The 23,560-nt window shown below is 38.8% G+C and overlaps 1 protein-coding gene across 5 annotated transcripts in view; it reads right to left on the minus strand.

Annotated features, from left to right (window-relative positions):
- The window catches only part of apaf1 (apoptotic peptidase activating factor 1), a gene marked incomplete at its 5' end in the record, with an annotated part of 114,125 nt that overhangs the window by 36,307 nt on the left and 54,258 nt on the right, over positions 1-23,560 (minus strand). For 4 of the 5 annotated variants that reach the window (XM_042335087.1, XM_042335085.1, XM_042335083.1 and 1 more), the window contains 6 exon segments: positions 1,991-2,116; positions 4,613-4,732; positions 8,206-8,331; positions 11,125-11,232; positions 17,633-17,758; positions 19,785-19,904. In XM_042335087.1, the coding sequence (XP_042191021.1) occupies positions 1,991-2,116; positions 4,613-4,732; positions 8,206-8,331; positions 11,125-11,232; positions 17,633-17,758; positions 19,785-19,904 (726 nt within the window). 5 annotated transcript variants of the gene reach the window in all.

Genomic DNA, 23,560 nt, shown 5'->3' on the forward strand with positions numbered 1-23,560 from the left:
CTTTCCTCCTTCAAGGCCGGTCTCAAAACCTTTCTCTTTGACCGAGCCTTCAGCTCCCCTCTCGACTCTCTTCCCCCTCCTCGCTCCCTCCCTTCTCTCCCCTCACCCTGACCATTTCCCCCCTCCTTGCTCCCTCCCTTCCCTCCCCTCACCATTTCCCCCCTGCTCGGGTCATGACCCAACTGTGCAGCGCCTTGGGACGTCCTCCTGACGTGAAAGGCGCTTTATAAATGGAATCTTGTTGTTGTTGTTGTTGTTCCAATGAAAGTTATGCTGCATATTGTGAAGTTCAATAATTTAGTTAGAGCAATAATACAGTAACTACATTCTTGTACAGGCATATTATTTATTTTTAAATCCCTTTAAAAAATTCTTACAATCGAAATTCTCATCATTTTCACAAATGTTTTATCATGTAAATATCATAAAATTATTGTAGACTAACATTTTGCACTATGAGACTTTAAAAAAAATCAGTGCAAAATTAAAGTGCCTTTTATTAGAGTTCAATCGTTGATGGCTTGATTTATCCCTCACCCATTTAAAAGCTCCCAGTTCACTACTCATCAGCCCTCCTGCTAGTTAAGAAAGTAGTGGAAAATGCTTCAATCAGGAAGCAAGTTCAAAGTATTCTCCTTCAACATCAGAACCAAAGGATTTAAATTGTCAGCAGGATATCTGCTCCAATCAAATAACACTCAACAGCTTCACTACACATGCTAAAAAAGGAATGCAACGTCTAATTGCTGATAGAGATCACTAACTTTTATTAACAAATAAATCATAAGTGACTTTTACTTCAAAGTATGGTAGTTTAAAAGTATTTTGAGAGACTGCATTGCTTACTCTATGCCTTTGATATACAACAACAAATTGAATTTGGTATAGTGCCTTTCACATCACGAAGATGTCCCAAGGCGCTGGATAGTCAGGGATTTAACCCAAGCAGGGGGTTGGAATCACTGAGGGTGGGGTTAGGAGGGTGACTGAAGGCGCGTATGAAGAGGAGAATCTTGAGACAAGCCTTGAAGGAAGCAAGGGAGGGATCAAGGAGAGAATAAGGACTGTGGGTGGGGCAGGGAGGCTAAAGACCCGACTGCTGTTGGTGGGGTAGGGGACGAGGAGCAGGCTGGAACCGCTGAGCGGAGGGAGTGGTCAGGTTGATATGGCATTAGCAGGTCACAGAGGCAGGGAGGAGCAAGGCCGTGGAGGGCTTTGAAGGCAAGGATGAGGATATTGAACTCTATCCTTTGGGGGATAGGGAGCCAGTGGAGGCAGGCAAAGATGGCGTGATAGGGTCACGGAGCCTGGTGCAGGAGAGGACACAAGCTGCAGAGTTCTAAATGATCTGCAACTTATGGATAGAAGAGTTGGGAAGGCCGACAAGCATGAAGTTAACGCATTTGAGCCTAGATATAATAATAATCTTTGCATTTGATATAGTGCCTTATCAGGTCTTTGAGATGTCTCGAAGCGGTTCACAGAATACACTGTAAAGTGAATTGACTATATTTTGTGGGCGAAACGCGGCAGTCAATTACGCACAGCAATGTCCAACAAATAGCCGTGGATTGAGTAATCAAATTATTTTTATTTAAATGAGAAGGAATTATTACCCTGGAAAGCAATCCACCAATTGACGAGGGAAGGGTTCCTACTTACTGCTAGGTAAATAGAGGCATGTGGAGTAAGGAAACGTGTCCAACATTTTGGCCTGTTGGGAATCGAACCCAGATCTTCTTGCTTGCGAGCAAGTGCTCTAACTACTAAGCTACAGCACTCCATGTTACGAAGATGTGGATGAGGGTCTCGGTAGCCTGAGGGGAGAGGCTGTGATGTGATTTGTGGAGTTGTGGGAAGGCAGAACGAGTCATGTGGGGTAGAACCTACCTCTGAATCATCAATCCCTGACCTTACACAGATTTCATTATTTCTGCAGTGTTCATTACAACATGTGCAAGCAAATTTAGAGTATAAAATCCCCACCAACCTTGGCATATTTATCAGCAGAAGCAGAAGCAAGCTTGCTGCCATCAGGGGAAACATCACATGATAAAATTGCTCCATTATGACAACCATAGCTCTTCAGCATTACACCAGAGATGAAATTCCATACCTAAAGTAATAAAATAAATTGAAGATTTCAGTTTGTTTTAAAAAAAATATTTGCTTATAAAAAACGTGATTTGTCCCATTTTGACCAGGTTTGAAAAATTGTATATTTTTTTCCATTTAACAGTGGGTGCTTTTTTTTGGGTTAAAACTTAGTTCAGTTAAAGCTTTACTTCAGTTAAACTCATTGAATTCTATTCTATCTGGTTTTATTTTTGAGTTGAAGGAAAAACTGGAAGTCTACTGCAGGTTAATCAGACTGAAGGAGAAAGATGGGTTTAATCATTAAGGTTCTTTTAAAATTAATTATTTTTAAAAAAATGTATTATTCATTGACCTTTCATTGGGACACAATATGTGCTGTTCCTTCAATGTTAGAATTTTCAGGTAAAATTATATTTAAAAGTGTCAATGTGAATTGGTCTCTCAACCATCACTCTCCAAGTTTCTGAAGAAACATGATATTTTCTCACTTGTCTTGCCATTTGTCAGAGTAGAAAATAAAGTTTTAATTATTGAATTTATTGTTTGAAAATAAAAGCTTTAGAAGTTTACACGTGTCCCTTACAGTCTTTGATCATATTATACAGGTTCTGAATAACAGGCTTATCCATAATATCACAACAGTGGCAAAATAGAACCTCTTACAATCATGCATTATTCAATACTCCTATTTACATATTAATGGTTAAACATGAAAGCCCAGCAATAAAAATATGAAATCCTTGGTGCTATTTCAAGTTGGACTAGCCTACTTGTAGATAGCAGAGAATTGTAGGCCTTCATCGCATTATTTTGAATATTTTTATACAAATGTGTAAGCTTTAATTTACTTTTTTTTAAGAGGGCAGTAGGTCATACATGCAATTCCCCAGCTTTAACCTTTTTACTGGCCTTTGCCATTGGGACCACTAATGGAAAGTATGAGAGAACAGCTAGGGTTACATACTTCAATGGTATCTTCACTTAGTATCTACCCCAACTGCATAGTGGAGATGGAAAGCTTATGTGGAGAATTTGTTTTCTAAATTTGTTTTTGGTGAATTGCATTCATTGAAGAGGGAACGAAAACACGTCTTGTTTGACACCGATCATCAAATAAGATCTAGTAAAAGTTACAGAATATTATTCTGCTGCTTTGCAATGACCTGTCTTAAGATGAACCTGTGAAGACCACTTCTACTACATAGGTATTACACTTTTTTCCCTCCCAATACTAATCATTCTTATGTTCTCTCTGAGTGGGATGATCAACTAATGCAAAATAAAATGCAATTTGTGTGCTATGGATTCAGATCCACATGTAACTGGATCACAATTGCCCACATTCTTTCAAGTAGGATCCTTAAATGAGGTAGAGTGGAGACATTCATCTAACGATTTTTTGTTAAACTCAAATCCAGCTACCAGAAGAAACGGGCAGTGTTGTAACCCATTTTCTGCCATTTTGTCAGAGCACTAGTATTGGGCGCACGAGGGAAGCAAGAGACCAAAAATTGTTCATCACTCCTTTGGTTTGATGCTCATCTTCAGAGCCCAGTACATAATTACTGGATATACACAAATGTAAAGTGTGTGCACTCCATAGATGTCAATCAGGACAACATTCATCCAGCACATCTGCCAGCTAAGCATTCAGTTTTGTACATACAGCAATCAGGAGTTAAACTTATTGCAGAACATCGCAAAAACTCAGACTACACAACCTAAAACTAAAATCGCAGCTTCCAATTGAAGCGTTATTTCAGAATAACAGCATCAATCGAGATCCCATCTCGGGACCTGTGATGCCCTTTACTGGACACCAGCAGAATAAATCCACTTCACCACTGCTTCAATCAAATGTACATCTTCTGGACTGTGGATTTTTCCTTGCAAGTCGCATATCAAATCAAACACTGACAGGGGTTGGAGTAACATGAAGGTTAGCACCCTATCCTTCACTTCTGGCATCTGGGTTGAAGCGCAGCCTGGAGTGACAGGTTAGAATTCTGCTCTGTCTACTGCCTTGAATGATTATATCAGAAATGAGTTTCAGCTATCCCACAAATTCCCAACGGCTGTGGATCTACAGTACACAACTGCATAGACCCTGGCAATCTACTCTGACAGGTCATAAGGATAGCTGGTGTCAGAGAATTATTTACACATGTAGAATAAGGATGCTTTCTGAGATTTTGCTTGAAGGAGATCATTGGGACAGAATACTCTGTGAAGACTCTGGACATGCAAAACAAAAATTTTATGTTGACAATAGATAAAAAAAAAGTTCCATTTCCTATCAGTTATATCTCTCAGTTTCGTGAACACAAGCAAATAAAACAAATTAAGCAATAGACACATAAGGTATGGTGAACATATATTTAAAATTACTTCTCTCCCCAAATGACTGATTCTTTGTACATGCAAACAAAAACGTAACATCCAAATGTAATAGATTTGGAAGCTACACACCAATCAAGAAATATGAACCACAAACCTTTCAGTATGAAATTCTTACCTTCATGGTCCCATCAAAAGACCAGGACAGAAGTTGTGAATCATCCAACACCTTAAAGTTTTTCACCTGTTCAATGTGTCCTTTAAGCACTTTGTATTCTCCAGCTCGCCAATTCCACACCTAAATGTGAAGTATAATCCCAGTTCTTTAATATAATCCCATCTATATGTAAACAACAATGAAGACAGCAACTAGTGCGGATAACTTTGCACTAACAAGTCTTAAAGGAGACAGGATTGAAATCTGGGAAATCTGTGTCAATTTGCTAGATTCAGGAGAAATTCCTGAGGATTGAAAATGGGGGAAGCATAACCGTGTTATTAAAAAAATGATTGGAAACCACAGACTGCTAAATTTGCCATCGGTTGTAACAAAAACCATATAAAACAATTTTAATGACCTAGTGGGTAAACAGTAAACACATTTGGAAAAGCTCAATTTATTGAAGAACAGAAGGATTGGGTCAGGAATGGGAGATCATTTACCTACTTAAGTAATGTACTAATTGCTAGAATAGTGTGCATTTAATGTACACTTAGATATTCATAAATGTTGCAACAAGGTTATGTATTAGTAATTGATGATTACAATAGGTGGCGGGGGTGGGGGGGGGTTAAAATGTAGAGCTGGATAAAGAAAGCAAATTGTTTAAAAAAATCGAGAAGTAATCACAAATTAAATTATTTCCAGCAGTAGGACATCACCAATGACAATGGGGTGCCTCTTTTTGAAACTCTGCTTTAAAGTATTGTTTATTGATCATCTGAACAAGAGCATCCATAGCCTCCAAATTTAGATGATTAAGATAGAAGGAAGAACAAATGATGAAGAACAATGCAAGCAGACCCAGACATGGCAATATACATGCAGGTGATCAAGAAGAGCAGATGCTTCAACTGTGGCATTTTGTACTGAATATCCAATGTGTCCTCGTGTGGTAGGAGTGAAGGGTTGTATTTTAAATCGTCACCATTGATTTAATGAGTTGAACAGAAAGATAGAAAAGGAACAGCAAAGGAACAGCTTTTTTTAAAAAAAAGAGGTTGGTGAATGAAACAACGAAAGCTGGAAATAAAACTAGAAAGCAGGTGATTTACTTGAAGGTTCTAGTCTTGGGTCATATCAGAGCAACAGAATTATCATCAAATAATCATCTTTGCAGATCACTATACAGAATGCCCATTTTTAAAAGAATGCAGCTAAAGCATGAGTATATAGTTTCAGTGGCTACTGTAAAGATTCTAAAACAAAATATTTTGATATTAAAAGTGTTGTTACCTATGTTGGAAGATTTTGTACTAACATTAATTATTGATGTGTGAATTTCTTGACCTGAATTTCTGAAGTGAATGCAATCACATTTTATATTGTTCACTTAGGACCTGATTTTGTTCTGAACTTCAGATACCATTTTTTTGAATCAGCTTCGGGGTAACCCAGACTTGTGCTGGCTGACAGTAGTGTTTATTTACTAGTGTTTCCAATGCCTTGGGCGGTATACAAATGTAATTTTGTTGTTACTATTTGGACAATGAGAGTGGCCTTTCCAAATAATTTTTTTCTTCCCTTTACCTCCCCAGCCAACAACACACTCACTTAAATCACTAATGCAATCTTGGGTGGAACATCTTACTACATCCGCACTCTGGGTTTCACGTACAAGTGTACATGACAGCAAAAATTTTAAAAAGTAGATTTTCAGCCATGTAGATAAAGCAGCTATACTCTTATCTGATGTCCACATGACTGGCGACTGAGTATGAATGTAGCTCTGGGCCAATAACGAAGCAAAGTCATTGATTTATTTTAAAAAGAGAGAAAAAGTAAAATAAAGTGCAACATCATTCTGAGCAATCTGTTTGAATGGTGTTCTAGTGTATATAACCTTGAAGGATGAAAGGATTAAACTCCTTTATTTAACTGAAGCTTCAACCTGTCCTATCACTAACTCTAAATGTTTTAGCTCCTTTTGAACAGCATCCAGTCCGGAATCGCTCTCAGCCCTAGTCCATGTATACAACAAGACAGAATAGATATTGTGTAAACACTGTACTGTAAAATGTTGAAGCTTTTTTTTTTTACTCTGCATATAATTTGACAATTTTAGGATGATTACTTTGGAAGGTAAGTGCAGGTTAAAATCTGGGACCGTTGATAGTGAATCATATGGTTTAAATTCAGACATAATCAGTTTCTTAGGTTTCGCCCACAAAAATATAGTCAATTCACTTTGCAGTAAATTCTGTGAAGTGCTTATTATGTACCTCATTTTAGGAATCTAAATCAAACACAGGACATGGCTGCAGGGAGGGAGGGCTCCGGCCTATGTTGTCCTGTCATGTTATCCTGGAGGTGGAGAAGGCTTCACTTTGGGCACATCTATTTACTAAGGCCCCTCACATGAGGACCTGGATTAAGCAGCTGGTGCTGAGTAAACCTGGTATTGGACTTGGACCTTGAGAACATCAAAGTGGCTGGCAAGTCACAAGCTGTACTGTAAAGGCCCTCCCACAAAACTCAAGGCAGACGTACACCAGATAGCTGATGAGGAAACTCTGAGGCTTGCGGGTGACCACTGCTGGAAGAAGTCTTGAGTTTGTGAACACACGTTCGTACGTCCAGCTCCTGGAATCCACCTTGATTGGCCTGCAGAGAGGCAAGCAGCTGCTGCTTAAACTCCGCACCTCCAATGGAAAGGGATGTGTGCCCAAGCTGCAGAAGATGGTGGCAATGCTCTCACACATTTCATGCTGAGATGTGTTGCCCATTGGGAAGCAAGCAAGGAGTTCCTAGTACCCACCATCCATCGAAGGAGGGCTCAAAGCCCACGCTTGTCGGATATCAAATGAAGAACTAGTGACTGTTCTCCTTGGGGGGGAAGGTAAGCGGGGTCACCTTGGAGCTAAAATGGCTCCAAGGTGACATGAATGACAATGGAACCAAGACAGCCCTCTGTGGCGGTCTCCGTAGTCTGGATCCTGAGCCAGCTGGGGTCTATAGTATTCTGGGAGCACTGCTAATGACAGCAGTGCTGGCGGTTGGTTAAGTAGGACTTGAACCATGCAGCTGCGGTCCCACTAAGGTGGATGAGGGAGGAGAGGCAGTGGAGGAGGATGGCGTGATTGACTGTGTTGAATGCAGTGGAGAGGTGAGGAGGATGAGGAAGCAGAGGGAGCCCCGGCTACGGAGAGAGAGGACGTCATTTGTTACTTTGACAAGCGCTGTCTCTGTGCTGTGGGCAGGGTAGAAACCGATACCAGTTAGCGTTGTTCATCAAATGTGTGTGCTGTGTGTACGTGTATTAGCAAGAATTATGCTGCTTATGCTATAAAGTTGCAGTAAAATTTATTATTCCTTACCATCTTCAATGCAATGTGAAAGATCTTAGTATTTCTTATTCAATTATATAAACCCTAAAGTACAAAATTAATCAATCCAAAACATTCTAACGATCAGATTGAACATTTTGCACCTAGTTACTGGGCATGAGTAAAAGCAATAATTTTTTCTAATCAATAAAGGAACGTTATTTGGTCAAAAGCGCCATGTCCACCTGCAGAAGAAGCTTCAACCTCCCCTCCACCCGTTCTTACCAATAAAGTGGTATCATCAGAGCTGGAAATCAGGGTTTCTCCATCAGATGTAAACTGGCATCGTTGGACACATTTTGTGTGCTTGTTTAACATGTGCAGAACTCTACCACTGTGCCGATCCAGAACCTGGGAGAAAAAGAAAACCAGCAATGCTTCAAATTGTTATATCAAATCTGAGTGTTCCAAAAGGAATTCATCACAAAAAACTGTAGTGAACATTAATGGCAAATAAGAATAAATATTTAATGATAGTTCAGTACACATAAGCCATGCAAAAGTAACTCAAATATCAGTTCAATGGAACTTTTGGGGAGAAATTCCACCTGGGTCTAGATTCATTCCAGTTAATGTAGTTAATGGAGAGCATCCAGAATTTGGCAATTTAATCAATTTAGCCTCAACTTTTAAATCTGTTTCTGTTGATCTTAAACAAACTTTAAGAAAACCAGCTTTCACAAATGAAGCTGTATTAAAGAATATGCTACAGAACTAGAGTAAATCTAGACCTCTGTGGAATGTCTCCCGAGAGTTGTGTTTTTGCTTTATGCTGTGAAAAATACTCAGTGTTGCTGAGAACACCATCATTTTCTACAGTATTCTAAATCTCTAATTGTTCTGCTCAGTGGTCAGAGTTTTCATCAAACAAAGGGGTACAGAAGCAGAGAAAGGGATACAGGAGCAGAGAGACCTGGGGGTTCATATACACAGGTCTTTGAAGGTGGCAGGACACGTTGATAGAGCTGTTAAAGAAGCATATGGGATCCTTAGCTTTATAAATAGAGACATAGAGTACAAAAGCAACAAATTTCTGCTGAATCTTTATAAGTCATTGGTTAGGCCTCGGCTGGAGTATTGTGTCCAATTCTGGGCACCACACTTTAGGAAGGATATCAAGGCCTTGGAGAGGGTGCAGAGGAGATTTACCAGAATGATATCAGGGATGAGGAACTTTAGTTATGTGGTGAGACTAGAGAAGCTAGGATTGTTCTCCTTAGAGCAGAGAAGGTTAAGGGGAGATTTAATGGATATATTCAAAATTATGAGGGGTTTTGAGTAGAGAGGGGGAAACTGTGTCCACTGGCCGTTGAGTCAGTAATCAGGGCACATAGATTTAAGATAATTGGCAAAAGAACCAGAAGGGAGATGAGGAGAAATTTTTTTTACACATAGAGTTGTTACGGTCTGTAGTGCACTGCCTTTAAAGGTGATGGAAACAGACCCAATAATAACTTTCAAAAGGGAATTAGATAGGTACTTGAAAAGGAAAAATTTGCAGGAGTATGGGGAAAGAGTGGGGGAGTGAGAATGATCAGGTAGCTCTTCCAAAGATCTGGCACGGGCACGATAGGCCGAACAGCCTCGTTTTGTGCTGTTATATTCTATGATTCTAACGTGTTCCACAGTTTCCCATACAAATTACTCAACCCATCTAACTACAATCAGCACAAACAAGCATGGATCTCAAACAGCAGAATGTACAAGTGTTTATAATTAATGTCATATTGCTCTTCTTTCAAAAATGGTGATTGAGAAGTGCATTCACACACTAAAGTTAAGACATAATTAAAAACTTGCTCACTGATGCAGAATGTCCTGAATAAGCATTGAGACTTGATGATTTTAATGTTTAATTATTTTGTTAAATTTCATATGAATAAAAATTAAATTCTATTGGACATATTTATTAACAAAACGAAGTTACCTGCCAAATGTCATTAGTGCACAGGTATAATTGAAGAGAAGGAAAAAATAAATATTTAGCAATAGTTATATTGTACAGAAATATTCAGAAATAGTTATATTATACTGAGTTCACAGGCAAAGGTGTCTATTTCTATTTAGTCGTTTATTTAGCAACATTTTCATTATTTTTGCAAATATTGGAATTATTTTCAAGAGCTGGTATTTGGACAGAAGTTTAAAAACCTTATCAGTTAATGAAATAGCACTTTATCCAAAATAAAAACAGTTGTAAATGATTCTGCAATCCATTTTGTTGGAAGACAAACATGTATGTTTGTTTAAGTCATGTTTGTATAACCCAAACTTTTACTTCAAATAAGTGGGTCACAAAAATAAAATAATTTCATCAGTGTCAAGAAAATAATTAAACATTAATCTATGTAATTTTACAGCTAATTATACTGAATTCACAGATAAAAGTGTCTATTTCTGAAAGGTCAACATTTGCATAATTAGTTAAAAATTTATTCTTCAGCATCTTATCAATACTAACACCATCTAAATGTCACTTTTGCTCATATGAGAATCCATTATTCCATTTATCCTTGAGGACATCTTTTATGGATGATCACGTGTGCTTACAACTGCAAACCAGGAAAGAACAAACTGCACATATGGGATCCTTCCACATCCTTAATCTTTGGTAATTATATTAATACAATAAAGGACTAAAAAATGCACACAATTTATCTAATTAGAGAGATTTAACAGGAAGACACAAACTGTATCAAATATAAATTCTGCACAGTTTTGTCTTCAAAATAGATTACATTAATTTGAAAATAATTACTGATCTGGTGTTCTATCAACACAAATGTAAAAAGATAAAATACAGAAACCGTGAAATAATGGCAAATGTGCAAGTGTACTTTGGATCCTTTAAATCCACCAAAATCTGCTTAAGATCCTAGAAAAGATACACACATCCAATTTATCCAATTAGAGCAATTTCCTATTATATTTTATAAAAGTCAGTTTTCCTTAAATATCAATATTATTGCACCCATAAAACTCTACAGAAGCAGTTTCATTTTAATACAATAACTTTGAAACATTTAGTAACCCAATTCACTGAGATGTCTTTCTCAGCAACACTCAAAAACTAGGTCAGTGGAGTTAGTTTTATCAGCCAGAGGGTTAGTTTAGTTGGTGTAGGCTGCTTAAATATTCTTGCACCTTTACTGTGCCATTCTCAAGCCCTATTGCTACCAATGGGCTCTGCTGGGACGGCTGTGTCTTCCAACCAAAGCTCTGCAGGATTAACTTGGCCGACTTCACACCTGCCTACAACAGCAACATATAAAACAATGAAACCATTAACAAAATTAGACATCAATGCACACACATTAAATTCTATTTATTCTAGCTGAAAATGGAAGAAACTTATCTATTTCATGAATTATATTAATTGATAGGTGATTTTCTTTCTCGAGATGTGGGTAATTTTTAGTCTAACTCAATATGGACTTTCTTATTATTATTATAGACTGTACTTGGATTAGTTTATACCACAATTCACAAATTCTGAGAAAGAATGTACTCAGTGGGACTATCCCTTCCAAGAAAAAAATAAGAAAAAATTGGTCACTCAATCTATGACTATTTGTGGGATTCACATGTTTCGCCCACAAAATAAACAGTCAATTCACTTTATAGTATATTCTGTGAAGCGTTTTGAGACATCTTGAAGATGCGATGAGGCTCTATATCAAATGCAAGGACTTTTATTATTATTACTATTATTATTATTATACATTTCTCCCTGGTTTGGGATCTTTTTCAGCTCTTTTGTTTTCCAGATGTGGCTATGTTTTCTCGGCACTGCCACATGCCTCCCTGAATTCTCCAGTGATATTCAAAGCTCAAGTTGAATCCCAAGAGAATTATTTTCCCATTACAATTTTGATTTTCATGCGTGAAATGTTTAGTTTACCTTTTAACAGTGAAGGTAAAAACAAAGTGATACAATGGGGAATACTACAAAAACAGCACCATCTTAGGGGGTTGGTCAAGTTTCAGTACAATCTCAATTTCCAGATACTATAGCAATCACTGTGTGACTCGTTACACACTGTACATACACTTAAATAGGCTTAAACGTTAAAAAACCCTCTTCATTGGGTTAAGCAGACACTGCTATTTAGATATGGAATTAACTTGTAGAGTTGTAATGGGATGAAACTTCCACAACTAGATATAACTCACAAGTGAGAAAAGGCCACGTGCAAGTTCTGATCAGCCTCATGAATGGAAATAAATATTAATATCAAGGTCTTTGATTTATGTGTGGTTTATATTTCTCTAATCCACTGATGTTTAAATTATTAATAGATGATACAGTATATGGAATTCTTTGGCACAAGTTGCGACTGAATCTGAGACTATAACGAAAAAAGAAATGGATAAATATTTGAAGAATATAAAATGGCACGGGGAAAGAGCAGGGTTGCCAAAATGCTTGCACCAAAAGTGTGGCAATGCTTTTCTTGTGCTCGCTCATGTCACCTTTGTCCCTCCACAGGTTGGGGAGATACCGTTCTGTGAATACATAGAAATGTAGGACATCATTTCATTGATGACCTTTGTGGCCTGGCGCATGAACAAACTGTTAGAATTTCCATGCCTTCATCGGTTACAAACACCAGGAAATGTGCCTGGAATATCGGGCGATTTGGCTCACTGCTTTTTTTAACCAGTTCTACTACTCAGAACCAATGATCGGGAAAATAAACTACATTTTTTTGCTTCACTTAAGCAATGAAGTCATATATTTCCACGCACACGCAAATAGTACTGTGTTACCCCTCACTCTGGGACCACAACTTTTCCTTCTGGAGATTTTAGACAATTCACAATGAAAGCTGTCGCTGATCTGTCTGCTGAAGGGTTTGGGTAAGTTGAGGAAATCCATATCCCAACCAGTCTTTAAGAATAGTTGGAAAACGCTGTATTCATAACAGATTTGGCAATGCGTTCAATCATTACCATATTGATTTCAAATCTATTACGAAACATTGTAATTTTAATAAATAAAGATTGAATTACTTTTGTGCTGTTAACAGTGCTATGCAAAGAGAAATGTGTCTCTCAGGCAATTCAGTTGAAATCTAACTGAATTGTGAAGGCTATTGTTTTTGCTTGAGTCCCTCAACCAATTTAAAGGCACCAATTTAATTGTGAATTTTAAAAGCAATTCCTCTGAAAGCTGCCCCATAAATAAACCGATATTTGGGCCAAAAGGGGTCACAGAAAGCAACTAGTCTTAATATGTATGACTTTTAGATTCTGGTGTTGTCTCTGACAAATGACTTAAAATTAGTTATATACAATACAAAATTACATTTGTATAGTGCCTTTCACACTGGGAGTGTCCCACTGGGACAATCACACAACACACCAGGGGTTTAGAAGATTTAATGCTGCTAAAGAATCGGATTCAATACTTGGAAGTATTCAATTGGTCAGAGCTACATTTTCCTCAAGTCTAATAGTTGTACTGAATTGAAATGAAAAAATCTATTTATCTGGAGACTTACTTTAAAGTAAAAGTAGAATTTGAAGTTTTTCTACCTACCTTATAATGGTGGAAATTCATGTAGGAATACGTTATAAACACAGTTGTGCCTTTTAAAAAAAAACTCCAAAAAGGTATATTTTAAAATTCTTTTTACAGTATATGGAAAAAAACATTTCCTCAGGCCAAAACTGGACGCAATGTTTTGAGAGTAAGGCAACTGCAGCCAGATAGTGGGAGTAGTCACCTGTTTGCAGCAAGTAAATTGTTCTACTGTATTGTAGAGTTTCTACCAAAAGTTTGTCATATTAAAATATCTTTAAATATCTCTATATAAAATAAAAGTTTGTGATATTAACATATCTTTATATAAAATATAAAAATCTAATGACACTGTAGTATCAGTGGTACCCCAAATACCACTCTTTTCCTATCTGATAACCTGCCCTCCCACAGGCCTGCTTCACACTGTCATCTCCAATCCAGCTTTCTTTTTAAATTGGTGCCTTTAAATTGGTTGAGGGACTCGAGCAAAAAAAAAAAGACAACTGTACTTCTGACCCCTTGAATAATTTGGTCATTCAATCCACGAATGTTTGTGGGACACTGGTCTGCGCAATTAGCTGCCGCATTTCACCCACAAAATATAATCAATTCACTACATTGTATAATATAATAATCCTTTGCATTTTCACATCTTCTCGACGTCTCAAAGCGCTTCACAGAATATGCTGTAAGGTGAATTGACCGTATATTTGTGGGCGAAACGCAGCAGCCAATTGCGCACAGCAATGTCCCACAAACAGTCGTGGATTGAAAATGACCAATTTATTACTGTTTTTTGTTTTGGAGGGATTGATTATTAGGCATGTAGAGTAAGGAAACTTGCCCAAGGTTTGCCCCTGTCTGGAATTGAACCGAGGTATCTCGCTTGCAAGGCAAGTGCTCTAACTACTGAGCTACAGGACTCCACAGAGAGAAAGAGAGAAGAACATGGCGGCTGCAGGTCGGTCTCTCTCTGTATATACTGTGAAGCGCTTTGAAACGTCTCGAAGACCCTATATCAAATGCAAGGATTATTATTGTCTTGTAGTATTTTTTAGTATTTCTTGTAGTATTTCAAATCCAGTTTGTTTAAAAACTGGATCCACCACTCCCTTCATGAACCCCTCCAATCGGGTTTTCATTGCTTGTCGGCTTCCCCAACTCCTCCCTCTACAGGCTGCAGACCATCCATAACTCTGCAGTCCATGTCCTCTCCTGCACCAGGCTCAGTGACCCTATCATCCCCATCCTCGCCCGACTGCACTGGCTTCCCATCACACAGTTGAATATCCTGGTCTTCACCTTCAAAGCTCTCCATGGCCTCGCTCCCCCCTATATCTGCAACCTCCTAACACCCTACCAACCTGCCCGCTCCCTCCGCTCAGCAGGTTCTGACCTACTTCATGTCCCCCGCCTCGTCCACCCCACCACTGGCGGGTGTGCCTTCTGCCACTCTGCCCCCACCCTCTGGAACTTGATCTCGCAGTCTCTCCGCCTCGCCCCCTCCCTTGCGTTCTTCAAGACCCATCTCAATACCCTCCTCTTCAACCGTGCTTTCGATCACCCTACTTCCCCCCCTGCCCTCCACCCTCCCCAATCCCGATCCCGAACTCGGATCCGAAACACTGACTGTCCAGTGCCTTAGGGCATCCTCCCGCTGTGAAAGGCCATTACAAATGTAATTTTGTTGTTGTTGTTTAAACTGCTTTGTGTATTCTAGTAAAGTCGATATTTTAAGCGTTTGAAAATAAAACCAGCAGTTTATGCGTTTCTCAAAACAATCTAGCTTCAGTAAAAGTGGAGATTTCATGTGGTGTCAATACCCCTGAAGCATCTTTCACTCCAAAAGGATGTCTTAAAGCTCTTCACATAGCTTTGCACAATATGAAATTTGATAGCTACCATCATCAATTGACTGTGCTAACAGAATGAATACCAGTGATAAGGTGAGGGACACAATAACTTTGTAATTCTACAACTTCCGTGTAAACTCCTAATGCAACACTCAGTGAAGAACAGAAATCATTCCATAAACTGCAATTTTATTCAAGGCACAAAGGAAACCATGAGAACTTCTGATTCTTGAAATAAGATGTAAGAAACACATTTTAATTTTGCAATAGGAGTTTATGCATATTTTCATAGAACACATCTTTAAGGTCTTAAAAGAATATTCTTCCATGCACATGTCCCATTAACGGAGGACAGCTGAATATAGACAGAATCTGCACAGAACTTGAATATCCTTCCTACTAGGCGGATCACCTCTAACTAGCAGGTTGGACGCGAACAAAAACAAAATCAAATCATAATGGACCTTCCAGCCATCCACATATATAGCTTGGTGGAGAGATAATTATGAAAGCTATTCCACTTAGTTTACAGTGCACTTGCCACAAATGAGAAAGATGCTTACAAAATGACACTGTCATTGTAATGACACTGTAAAGCACGGAGGACAATATTGTGTCTAAATTATGATAAATTTTGCTTCAGACATCTGAGGTACAAGTGTATTGAGAAGGAAAACTGGATTTGACATGAAGAACTTGAACCATGATAACTACTCGCACTGCAATCCCAAAACTGACAATGAAAGCTGGAGAAAGCAAATTACAAGGTGAAACAGTGCAAGTGAAAAGGCAAACTATACATAAAAAAACCTGCGCATGCTGATTTATCCTCTACATATATCCTTGCCAGAAAGAAAGTCGTCATCTTTTAAGGAATATTCATATAAATATTCATAGGCTGTCTATTTTGTTCAAAAACTGAATTTGCAATGCTATTTAGATACAAAAAGTCAACAGTTACGTAAACAATTTTCAGGTACTTGAATATAGGCATGTTCATCTGATTCCAGATAAAGGAACATCAACAAAAAGAACACAGTGGAAGGATTATTAGGATTGATACTGGGAATCAGTGAAGGTAATATTGCCTTGGTGAACCTCAACATGTGCTTATTTCTTTAACAAAGCTTTAACTAAATAAAGTAGTATGAAGCAGATTTATACCAGGGACATTGGGGTCAATTCAAATTGATACAACAAATATTTTTTGGGGGTAAGTTAGATGTCTGACACATGTGGTATCCCATTACCATACCAGAGTATTCAAACCAAGCTGAGAATTCTATGCATCCCACCTACTCATGGAAATCTCAGAGAGAGATTATTGGATTGGAATTGAACTCTCTCCTTTCAGGGATGCATCCTGCTTACCTAATTCTGGAAAGAATTAGGTACAGGTTGGCAGGAGGCAAGGCTTGGGGACCCCAGAATGTGCGTTGGGGTACCAGCAAATCATAAATGAAGTAGTAACACCCTACTGAACAGTTGCTTGATGACATTTAGCATTAACCTTTAATTTACGTGAACCTCCTTGGCCTCACCTCAACTTTCAAGATTCTCCCATTCGTTTCTCTGCGAAGAAAGCTTCAGTTTCATTGGATTAGAAAGGAAACCATCAGCAGAGTGGGCAGCATCAGGAAAGAATTATAACACAATCTTAAGAGTATACAGTGAGGAGAGAGTATTTCCATTTTTTGCAAAAGAGGTATGAATGATAAACTATTTTATACTATTCTATGAATTTTGGGAACAGCCAGATGGATCACAGTGGACGTTTCTAGTCCTATATCTCTGTGTCTGGAAAAAGTGAGACAGATGCTTGTAAAATGGAAACTCTATACAGGATTGGTTTGGATGAAGAAAGCCCTTCACCCCATTTTACCTCATCCTTCCAGAATACCCACCATCACATCTTCCCACCACAGCATCAAGCTTTTTTTTAAAAATGAATATGCAGTTTAAAAGCTATATGTAATCCCACTTGGCACCTGACTCATGACATATGCTAATACAATTCAAATTGTTTCCCTCAGTGAATGACATCATCCACCCTGCATCCTCACCCAGATCGGATGATACCACGTCATCAAATGCACCCAATAGGTGCCTAGTGGGATCCCATATGGCTTTTAAATTGCATATTCAATTTCCTATTTCCAAGTAAGAAATAAGACACAATTAACAGAAACTTTAATATTCTACTAATGAAATCAAAATGGATATAATTTGTCCAATTCCCATTAGTTTTTAATGTTTAACCCAAAAATCATACCTTTAAGATTCCATCTCCACGTCCGAATGCAGCCAAGTTAAGGTCAAGGCTAAGGCAGCAACAACATATACGCGATTCCTGAACCTCAGTCTGACACATGACATCACCAGTCTTTCCATTTATTAACTGTTGTAAAAATAAATATCTAAAGTTAATGCTACAATTGTTTTTGTTTGAGAAGAAAAATGAAGATGATGACACATACTTAAGAAAATGTAGCAGGAACTGAAACTTATTTGGCATAGGCAAGACAATGGTTCTACTAAGTTCACATAATTAAAGTACGAGGGACATCCCAAAAGTAATGCCTCCTATTTATTTTGTGAAGAACAAACAGTAAGTGATTCAGTAATAAAAAACATACACAAGATACTTTTTTCATATATCCTGCCATGGAATGGATGGAATTCAATGTGGAGAAGTGTGAGGTCATCCACTAAAGATCCAAAAAGAGCAAAACAGAATATTTTCCAAATGTAGAGAAACTGAGAACTGTGGAAGAGCAAAGGGATTTGGGTATCCACATCCACAAATCACTAAAAACAAGCTCACAGGTGCAAAAAGTTATCAAAAAGGCTCAAGAGATGTTGGCTTTTATCTCAAGGGACTGGAATATAAAGGAGAGGAAATGATGCTTCAAACTGTATAAAGCCTTGGTCAGACCCCTTCTGGAGTGCTGTGTTCAGTTTTGGGCACCTCACCTCAGGAAGGATATATTGACTCTGGAGGGGGTGCAACGCAGATTCACCAGAATTATACCAGAACTAAAAGGAGTAAATTATGAGGACGGGTTGTATAAACTTGGTCTCTATTTCCTTGAGTTTAGAAGGTCGAGGGGTGATCTGATTGAAGTTTTTAAATAATAAGGGGATTCGTTAGGGTAGATACAGAGAAACTATTTCCTCTGGTTGGGGAGTCCACAACAAGGGGGCATAATCTTAAAATTAGAGTTAGGCCATTTAAGAGTGAAATCTGGAGGCCATTTTTCACCCAAAGGGTAGTGGAAATCTGGAACTCTCTCCCCCAAAAGACTGTGGATGCTGGATCCATTCACATTTTCAAGACTGAGGTCCACAGATACTTGTTAGGTCAGGGTATCATGGGATATAGGGCAGGGGCGGGTAATTGAAGTACAGATTAGCCATGATTTTCTAGAACTTATAGAATGGCGGAACAGGCTTGAGTAGCTGAATAGCCTACTTCTGTTTCTAGGTGTGCTGTTTATTTCATTTGGGAGGCCCAAGGTCACACCTTTCAAATGCAGCCTTCTTTGGCAATTAGACTCGAGCTTCTTTCAAATTTCTGATTTTAGTAGTCATTGACGACATCAAAGAACAGAAGGTGGCTGAGGGTCCCACCTCCAGGTTAATTACACCCACCATCTACTTGAGAACTAGTATTCTACTCACTGTACTACAACTCAGGCAGCATTGTTAGGCTTAGACCTATTTTGGGTGAATAGAAGTAACAGTAGGGAACTATAGAGAGGAAATGATGCCGTATCCAACTGGGATCAGATATTTGTGATATTTTGGGGTTTGGATGGCCAGAAGAAGGACACTGTATGATGCTTCCTGAACGTTGAAATTAATGTATATAATATTTTACAACTTGTTCCACTTAATCTGGAAAGATGAGATCAACCAGACCTTATTTATCCATACGATTTACTTTTCTAGATTACTTTGTAAACAAATTTACTATTCCATGGCCAAAAACCCTTTATTAAAGTAAAATATTTAAACAAAGGAATAGTTTCAGGAGAAGAATGTCATCAACCCACCTAGCTACCCATCCAAATATTACAGGAGTTTAAACACCTCTCTCCCTGAGATGAACTAGAGCTTCATCATATAACTCAGGTCTTCTTCACTCTTAGGTACAGGTGCAAATCAGCATGTGAACAGAGAGCTTCAGATTAATCATTTGGTTCCCTTCTCTCCTGCATTTCAATTCTTGCACAGATTTTATTTTTACCGATATTCACTGCATTTCCATTTACTTATATCCTTTTTCATTTACTTTCTGTACTGTGTTTCACTTGATAACATTTCAGTGCTAAAAAGACAGCTCCACTTTTGTAGGTTGAAGAGCTGAATAAATGCTACTGACTAAAGTGTGGTTTGTCAAAAATCTTACAGCAATTTCTTACCTGTAAACAATTTTTACTATCTGCTACTAAAACCACAACTTCATTCTGCTCGAATACGACATCCATAACTTGCATCAAAGAAATAGAAGAGGTGTGATGGACTTTGTTGGTCTCCCAAAGCTGCCAAGAAAAAGTAGTATCTGGGTTCATAACAGGCCCTTGTGTACAATGTTCACTGTTGCACACTATATTCTGACATCAGTGGAACCATTCCGCAGGAATAAAATGACACTTTTAAAATTCTTCAAACGCATCGAAACATTACAAGCTCAGCAATATTGTGCCTGCAACCATACCTGTTTCCCGTCTTCGAGACGTTTCAAAGTGCTTCACACAATATAGTGTAAAGTGAATTGACTATATTTTTGTGGGCGAGATCTATGGAATCCAAGAAGAAATAGGATGATTTTCTTTGTCTGAAAAGCCATAAAACAGCTTATTTTCTTCCATATTTATCTTACTGAAAAGGATCCATTAGAATATTTATGGAAGCTAAAATACAAGACACACGATTGTGAATTATTTCTCTATGTAATGGTACAGTACTATTTTTACTCAATCCAGCATGGATTTTTTTTCACAAGATAAATGACAGCAATTTAATATATTCCATGGCTGTGACTTCCAGAGCGAGGAATAACACCCCCTCACCCTTTTTATATGTTGCTGAAACTGGGGTGGACCAAAGCAGTGGTGGAAATTACATTAACTTGACAGTGTGAATTTAAATAATTTTTTTTGGGTGCAAAATGTTAGACAAAAGTAACTGAGGAGGGATGGGATATATATTTTAAAGCAGGCTTTAAAAAAGATTTAGGATAGTCCTAAGAGAGTTTTTTGTGTGCAGTGACAGCTGTTTGGTGATGATGATAATAATAATCCTTACATTTGATATCACGTTACCATGACATCTCAAAGCGCTTAACAGGATGTACTGTAAAGTGTTTTTAACTGTGTATTTTAATTGTTCACTTTCTTTTCAAATTTCATTGGCACATATGGCACCTCTCTGCTCCTGGTCTGGTCTCTACATGCACTGGTTACTCTCCAGTACCCTGCCCAAGTAGCAATGCTAAGTGTTAATGCTATCATATAGCACCACATCAGCAAAGTTGACCCAATTTGAATTGATTCCGTTAAAGAAACCAAAAAAATCACATGTGATTTTGGAGACAACATCTACATGCAATAGTCCTGAATGTTAGTAGTATCTGTGCCACATCCATTTCAGGTGTCTCTGTTTAAAAGAGGGTAGTTACTAGTTGGGAATGGAATTTTCACTTGCATCATTTACAAGCAATGCAAAGGAATTGTTAAGTCATTTCATCTTGTCAAAAAAATGAAAAAGTTAAGTCCAAAAAGCTTACACGGGTAAAAACAATGGCTTTTTGTTATAAATTGCTTAACTGCTGGGTTGCGTACATTGCTGTAAACCTCTTAATTGCTTCCTACAAATATTCTTACAATCAATTCTGAATCCATTTAAAATATTCAGTACGTCATTCAAAATCACATGGGAAAGGTGGGTTGGAAGCCTGGTTACCAAAGGCATGGATGGGTTTTGAAAGTAAACAGGGAGAGGCAGGGGGACAAGGATTTCAGAATAGCTTTCTAGAGGGCAGGACGAAAATATTTGATGATAAGGTGGAAGGTATGAAGCAGCCTGGAAATTAGGGAGTGGAGGAAATAGCCAGGGAGTAAGGTTGCAGGAGATCACAGTGGTAGGGTGGGGGAAGAGGCAAGGGTAGAAGAGGCAAGGGTAGAAGATAAAGATATGGATCTTAAAGTATATTAACTGGGGGAATAGGGAGTTAGTGAAGCCGAGTGAGGGTGGGGGTAATGAGGTTGCAGACCCTATAGTGGGAAAGAATGCAGATTATGGCGAAGTGGAGCTTGTAGATCTGCAGCGGATGGTGATGCAGATGACAAGCAAATCACTGGAAAAGTCAAGTCCTGAGGTGACAAAAACATGGCTAAGGGATGAAGCAGTGGTGGAGGTAGAGAATGTTGTGGAGATGGATGAAAGCAGACTCAGTCATAGCCAGGATAAAAGGCTTAAATGAGGCATCATAAGGAAAGAGTTAAAACCATTGTTTGATATGATATTGGAATGTGAGAGAGGATTCAAACCAAATGGAGTTGAGGCCTGTGTCACTGGATTCTGTTGCATGTTTGGTGAAAACTTGGACAGATGTTATTCCTTCCTTATTTGGAAAGATGGTGCTTAACAGTCCATCTCAAGTAAACAAATGGAGATTTATAAAGAAAGAGTTTATAATCAACTAAAAAGACCAAAGGTCTTGGATGTGTCAACATTCACGAAGGCAGATATGTGTGAGTTCCCTGGATTGGGGGTGAGGGTGAAGCTGCTCTGTGTGGTGCTGGGGGTGAGGCTGCTCTGTGTGGCGCTGGGGGTGAGGCTGCTCTGTCTGGTGCTGGGGGTGAGGCTGCTCTGTGTGGTGCTGGAGGTGAAGCTGCTCTGTGTGGTGCTGGGGGTGAGGCTGCTCTGTGTGGCGCTGGGGGTGAGGCTGCTCTGTCTGGTGCTGGGGGTGAGGCTGCTCTGTCTGGTGCTGGGGGTGAGGGTGATATTGTCAGTGCCTGCGAAGCTGCTAGCAGGATTTAAGCAGGACAGTCTGTGTTTCATTGATGTTAAGTTGGAGAAAGAAAGCCTGTCCAGGACGTGATGTCCGACAAACAGCAAATCAGAACACAAGTGGTCCTGAAATCGAGGGTGGAGTACAAAGATAAAATTGTAACGTTATCTGGACACATATAGAAATGGCCACTGCGAGTGAATGAGGTGAGCAAAGATAGGCAGTTAAAGAAAAGGAGTACTGAGAATTCAGCCTTGAAGAGTATGGCATGTAACAGCGTGAGGGTGGGAGGAGAAGCTGTTAGAGGCATAGTGAAAACTCTTGAGACAGATAGAAACAGTCCCTGCTTGACTTGAGTCTAAGGTAGATTTCTAGTCTTCAGTGAAGCTTTGGATCATAGTAAGAACATAAGAACATAAGAATTAGGAGCAGGAGTAGGCCATTCGGCCCCTCGAGCCTGTCCCTCCATTCGATAAAATCATGGTTGATCTTCTGACCAAACTCTAATTACGTGCCTGTCCCCATATCCCCTAATCCCTCTATTTTTTTAAAAATCTATCGGTCTCAGCCTTGAAGATGTTCAAGGACTGAGCATCTACAGCCTTCTGGGATAGTGAATTCCATAAATTCACTACCCTCTGAGTGAAGAAATGTTTCCTCAACTGTTCTAAAAAGCTGACCCTTAATTTTAAGACTGTGACCCTAGTTAGAGATTCTCCTACCAGAGGAAACAGTCCCTCTGTGTCTACTTTATCCAGCCCTTTAAGAATCTTATATGTTTCAATAAGATCTTCCCTAATTCTTCTGTACTCTAGGGAATATAGCCCTAGTTTATTCAGCCTATCCTCATAGGTCAGTCCCCTCATCCCAGGAACTAGCCGAGTGAATCTACGCTGCACCCCCTCTCAGGCAAGTATGTCCTTTTTTAAATAAGGAGACCAAAACTGCACACAATACTCTAGGTGCGGTCTCACCAAGGCCCTATACAGTTGCAGCAAGACTTCCCTACTCTTGTACTCTAAACCTTTTGCAATGAACACTAACATGCCGTTCACCTTCTTAGTTGCTTGCTGCACCTGCAAACTAACTTTTTGCGACTGGTGTACAAGGACACCCAAATCCCTCTGAACACTAACACTATCTGATCTCTCCCCCTCTAGAAAATAATCTGTTTTTCTATTT

This window comes from Callorhinchus milii, unplaced genomic scaffold (assembly GCF_018977255.1).
Source record: "Callorhinchus milii isolate IMCB2004 unplaced genomic scaffold, IMCB_Cmil_1.0 Scaffold5, whole genome shotgun sequence".
NCBI classification, from domain to species: domain Eukaryota; kingdom Metazoa; phylum Chordata; class Chondrichthyes; order Chimaeriformes; family Callorhinchidae; genus Callorhinchus; species Callorhinchus milii.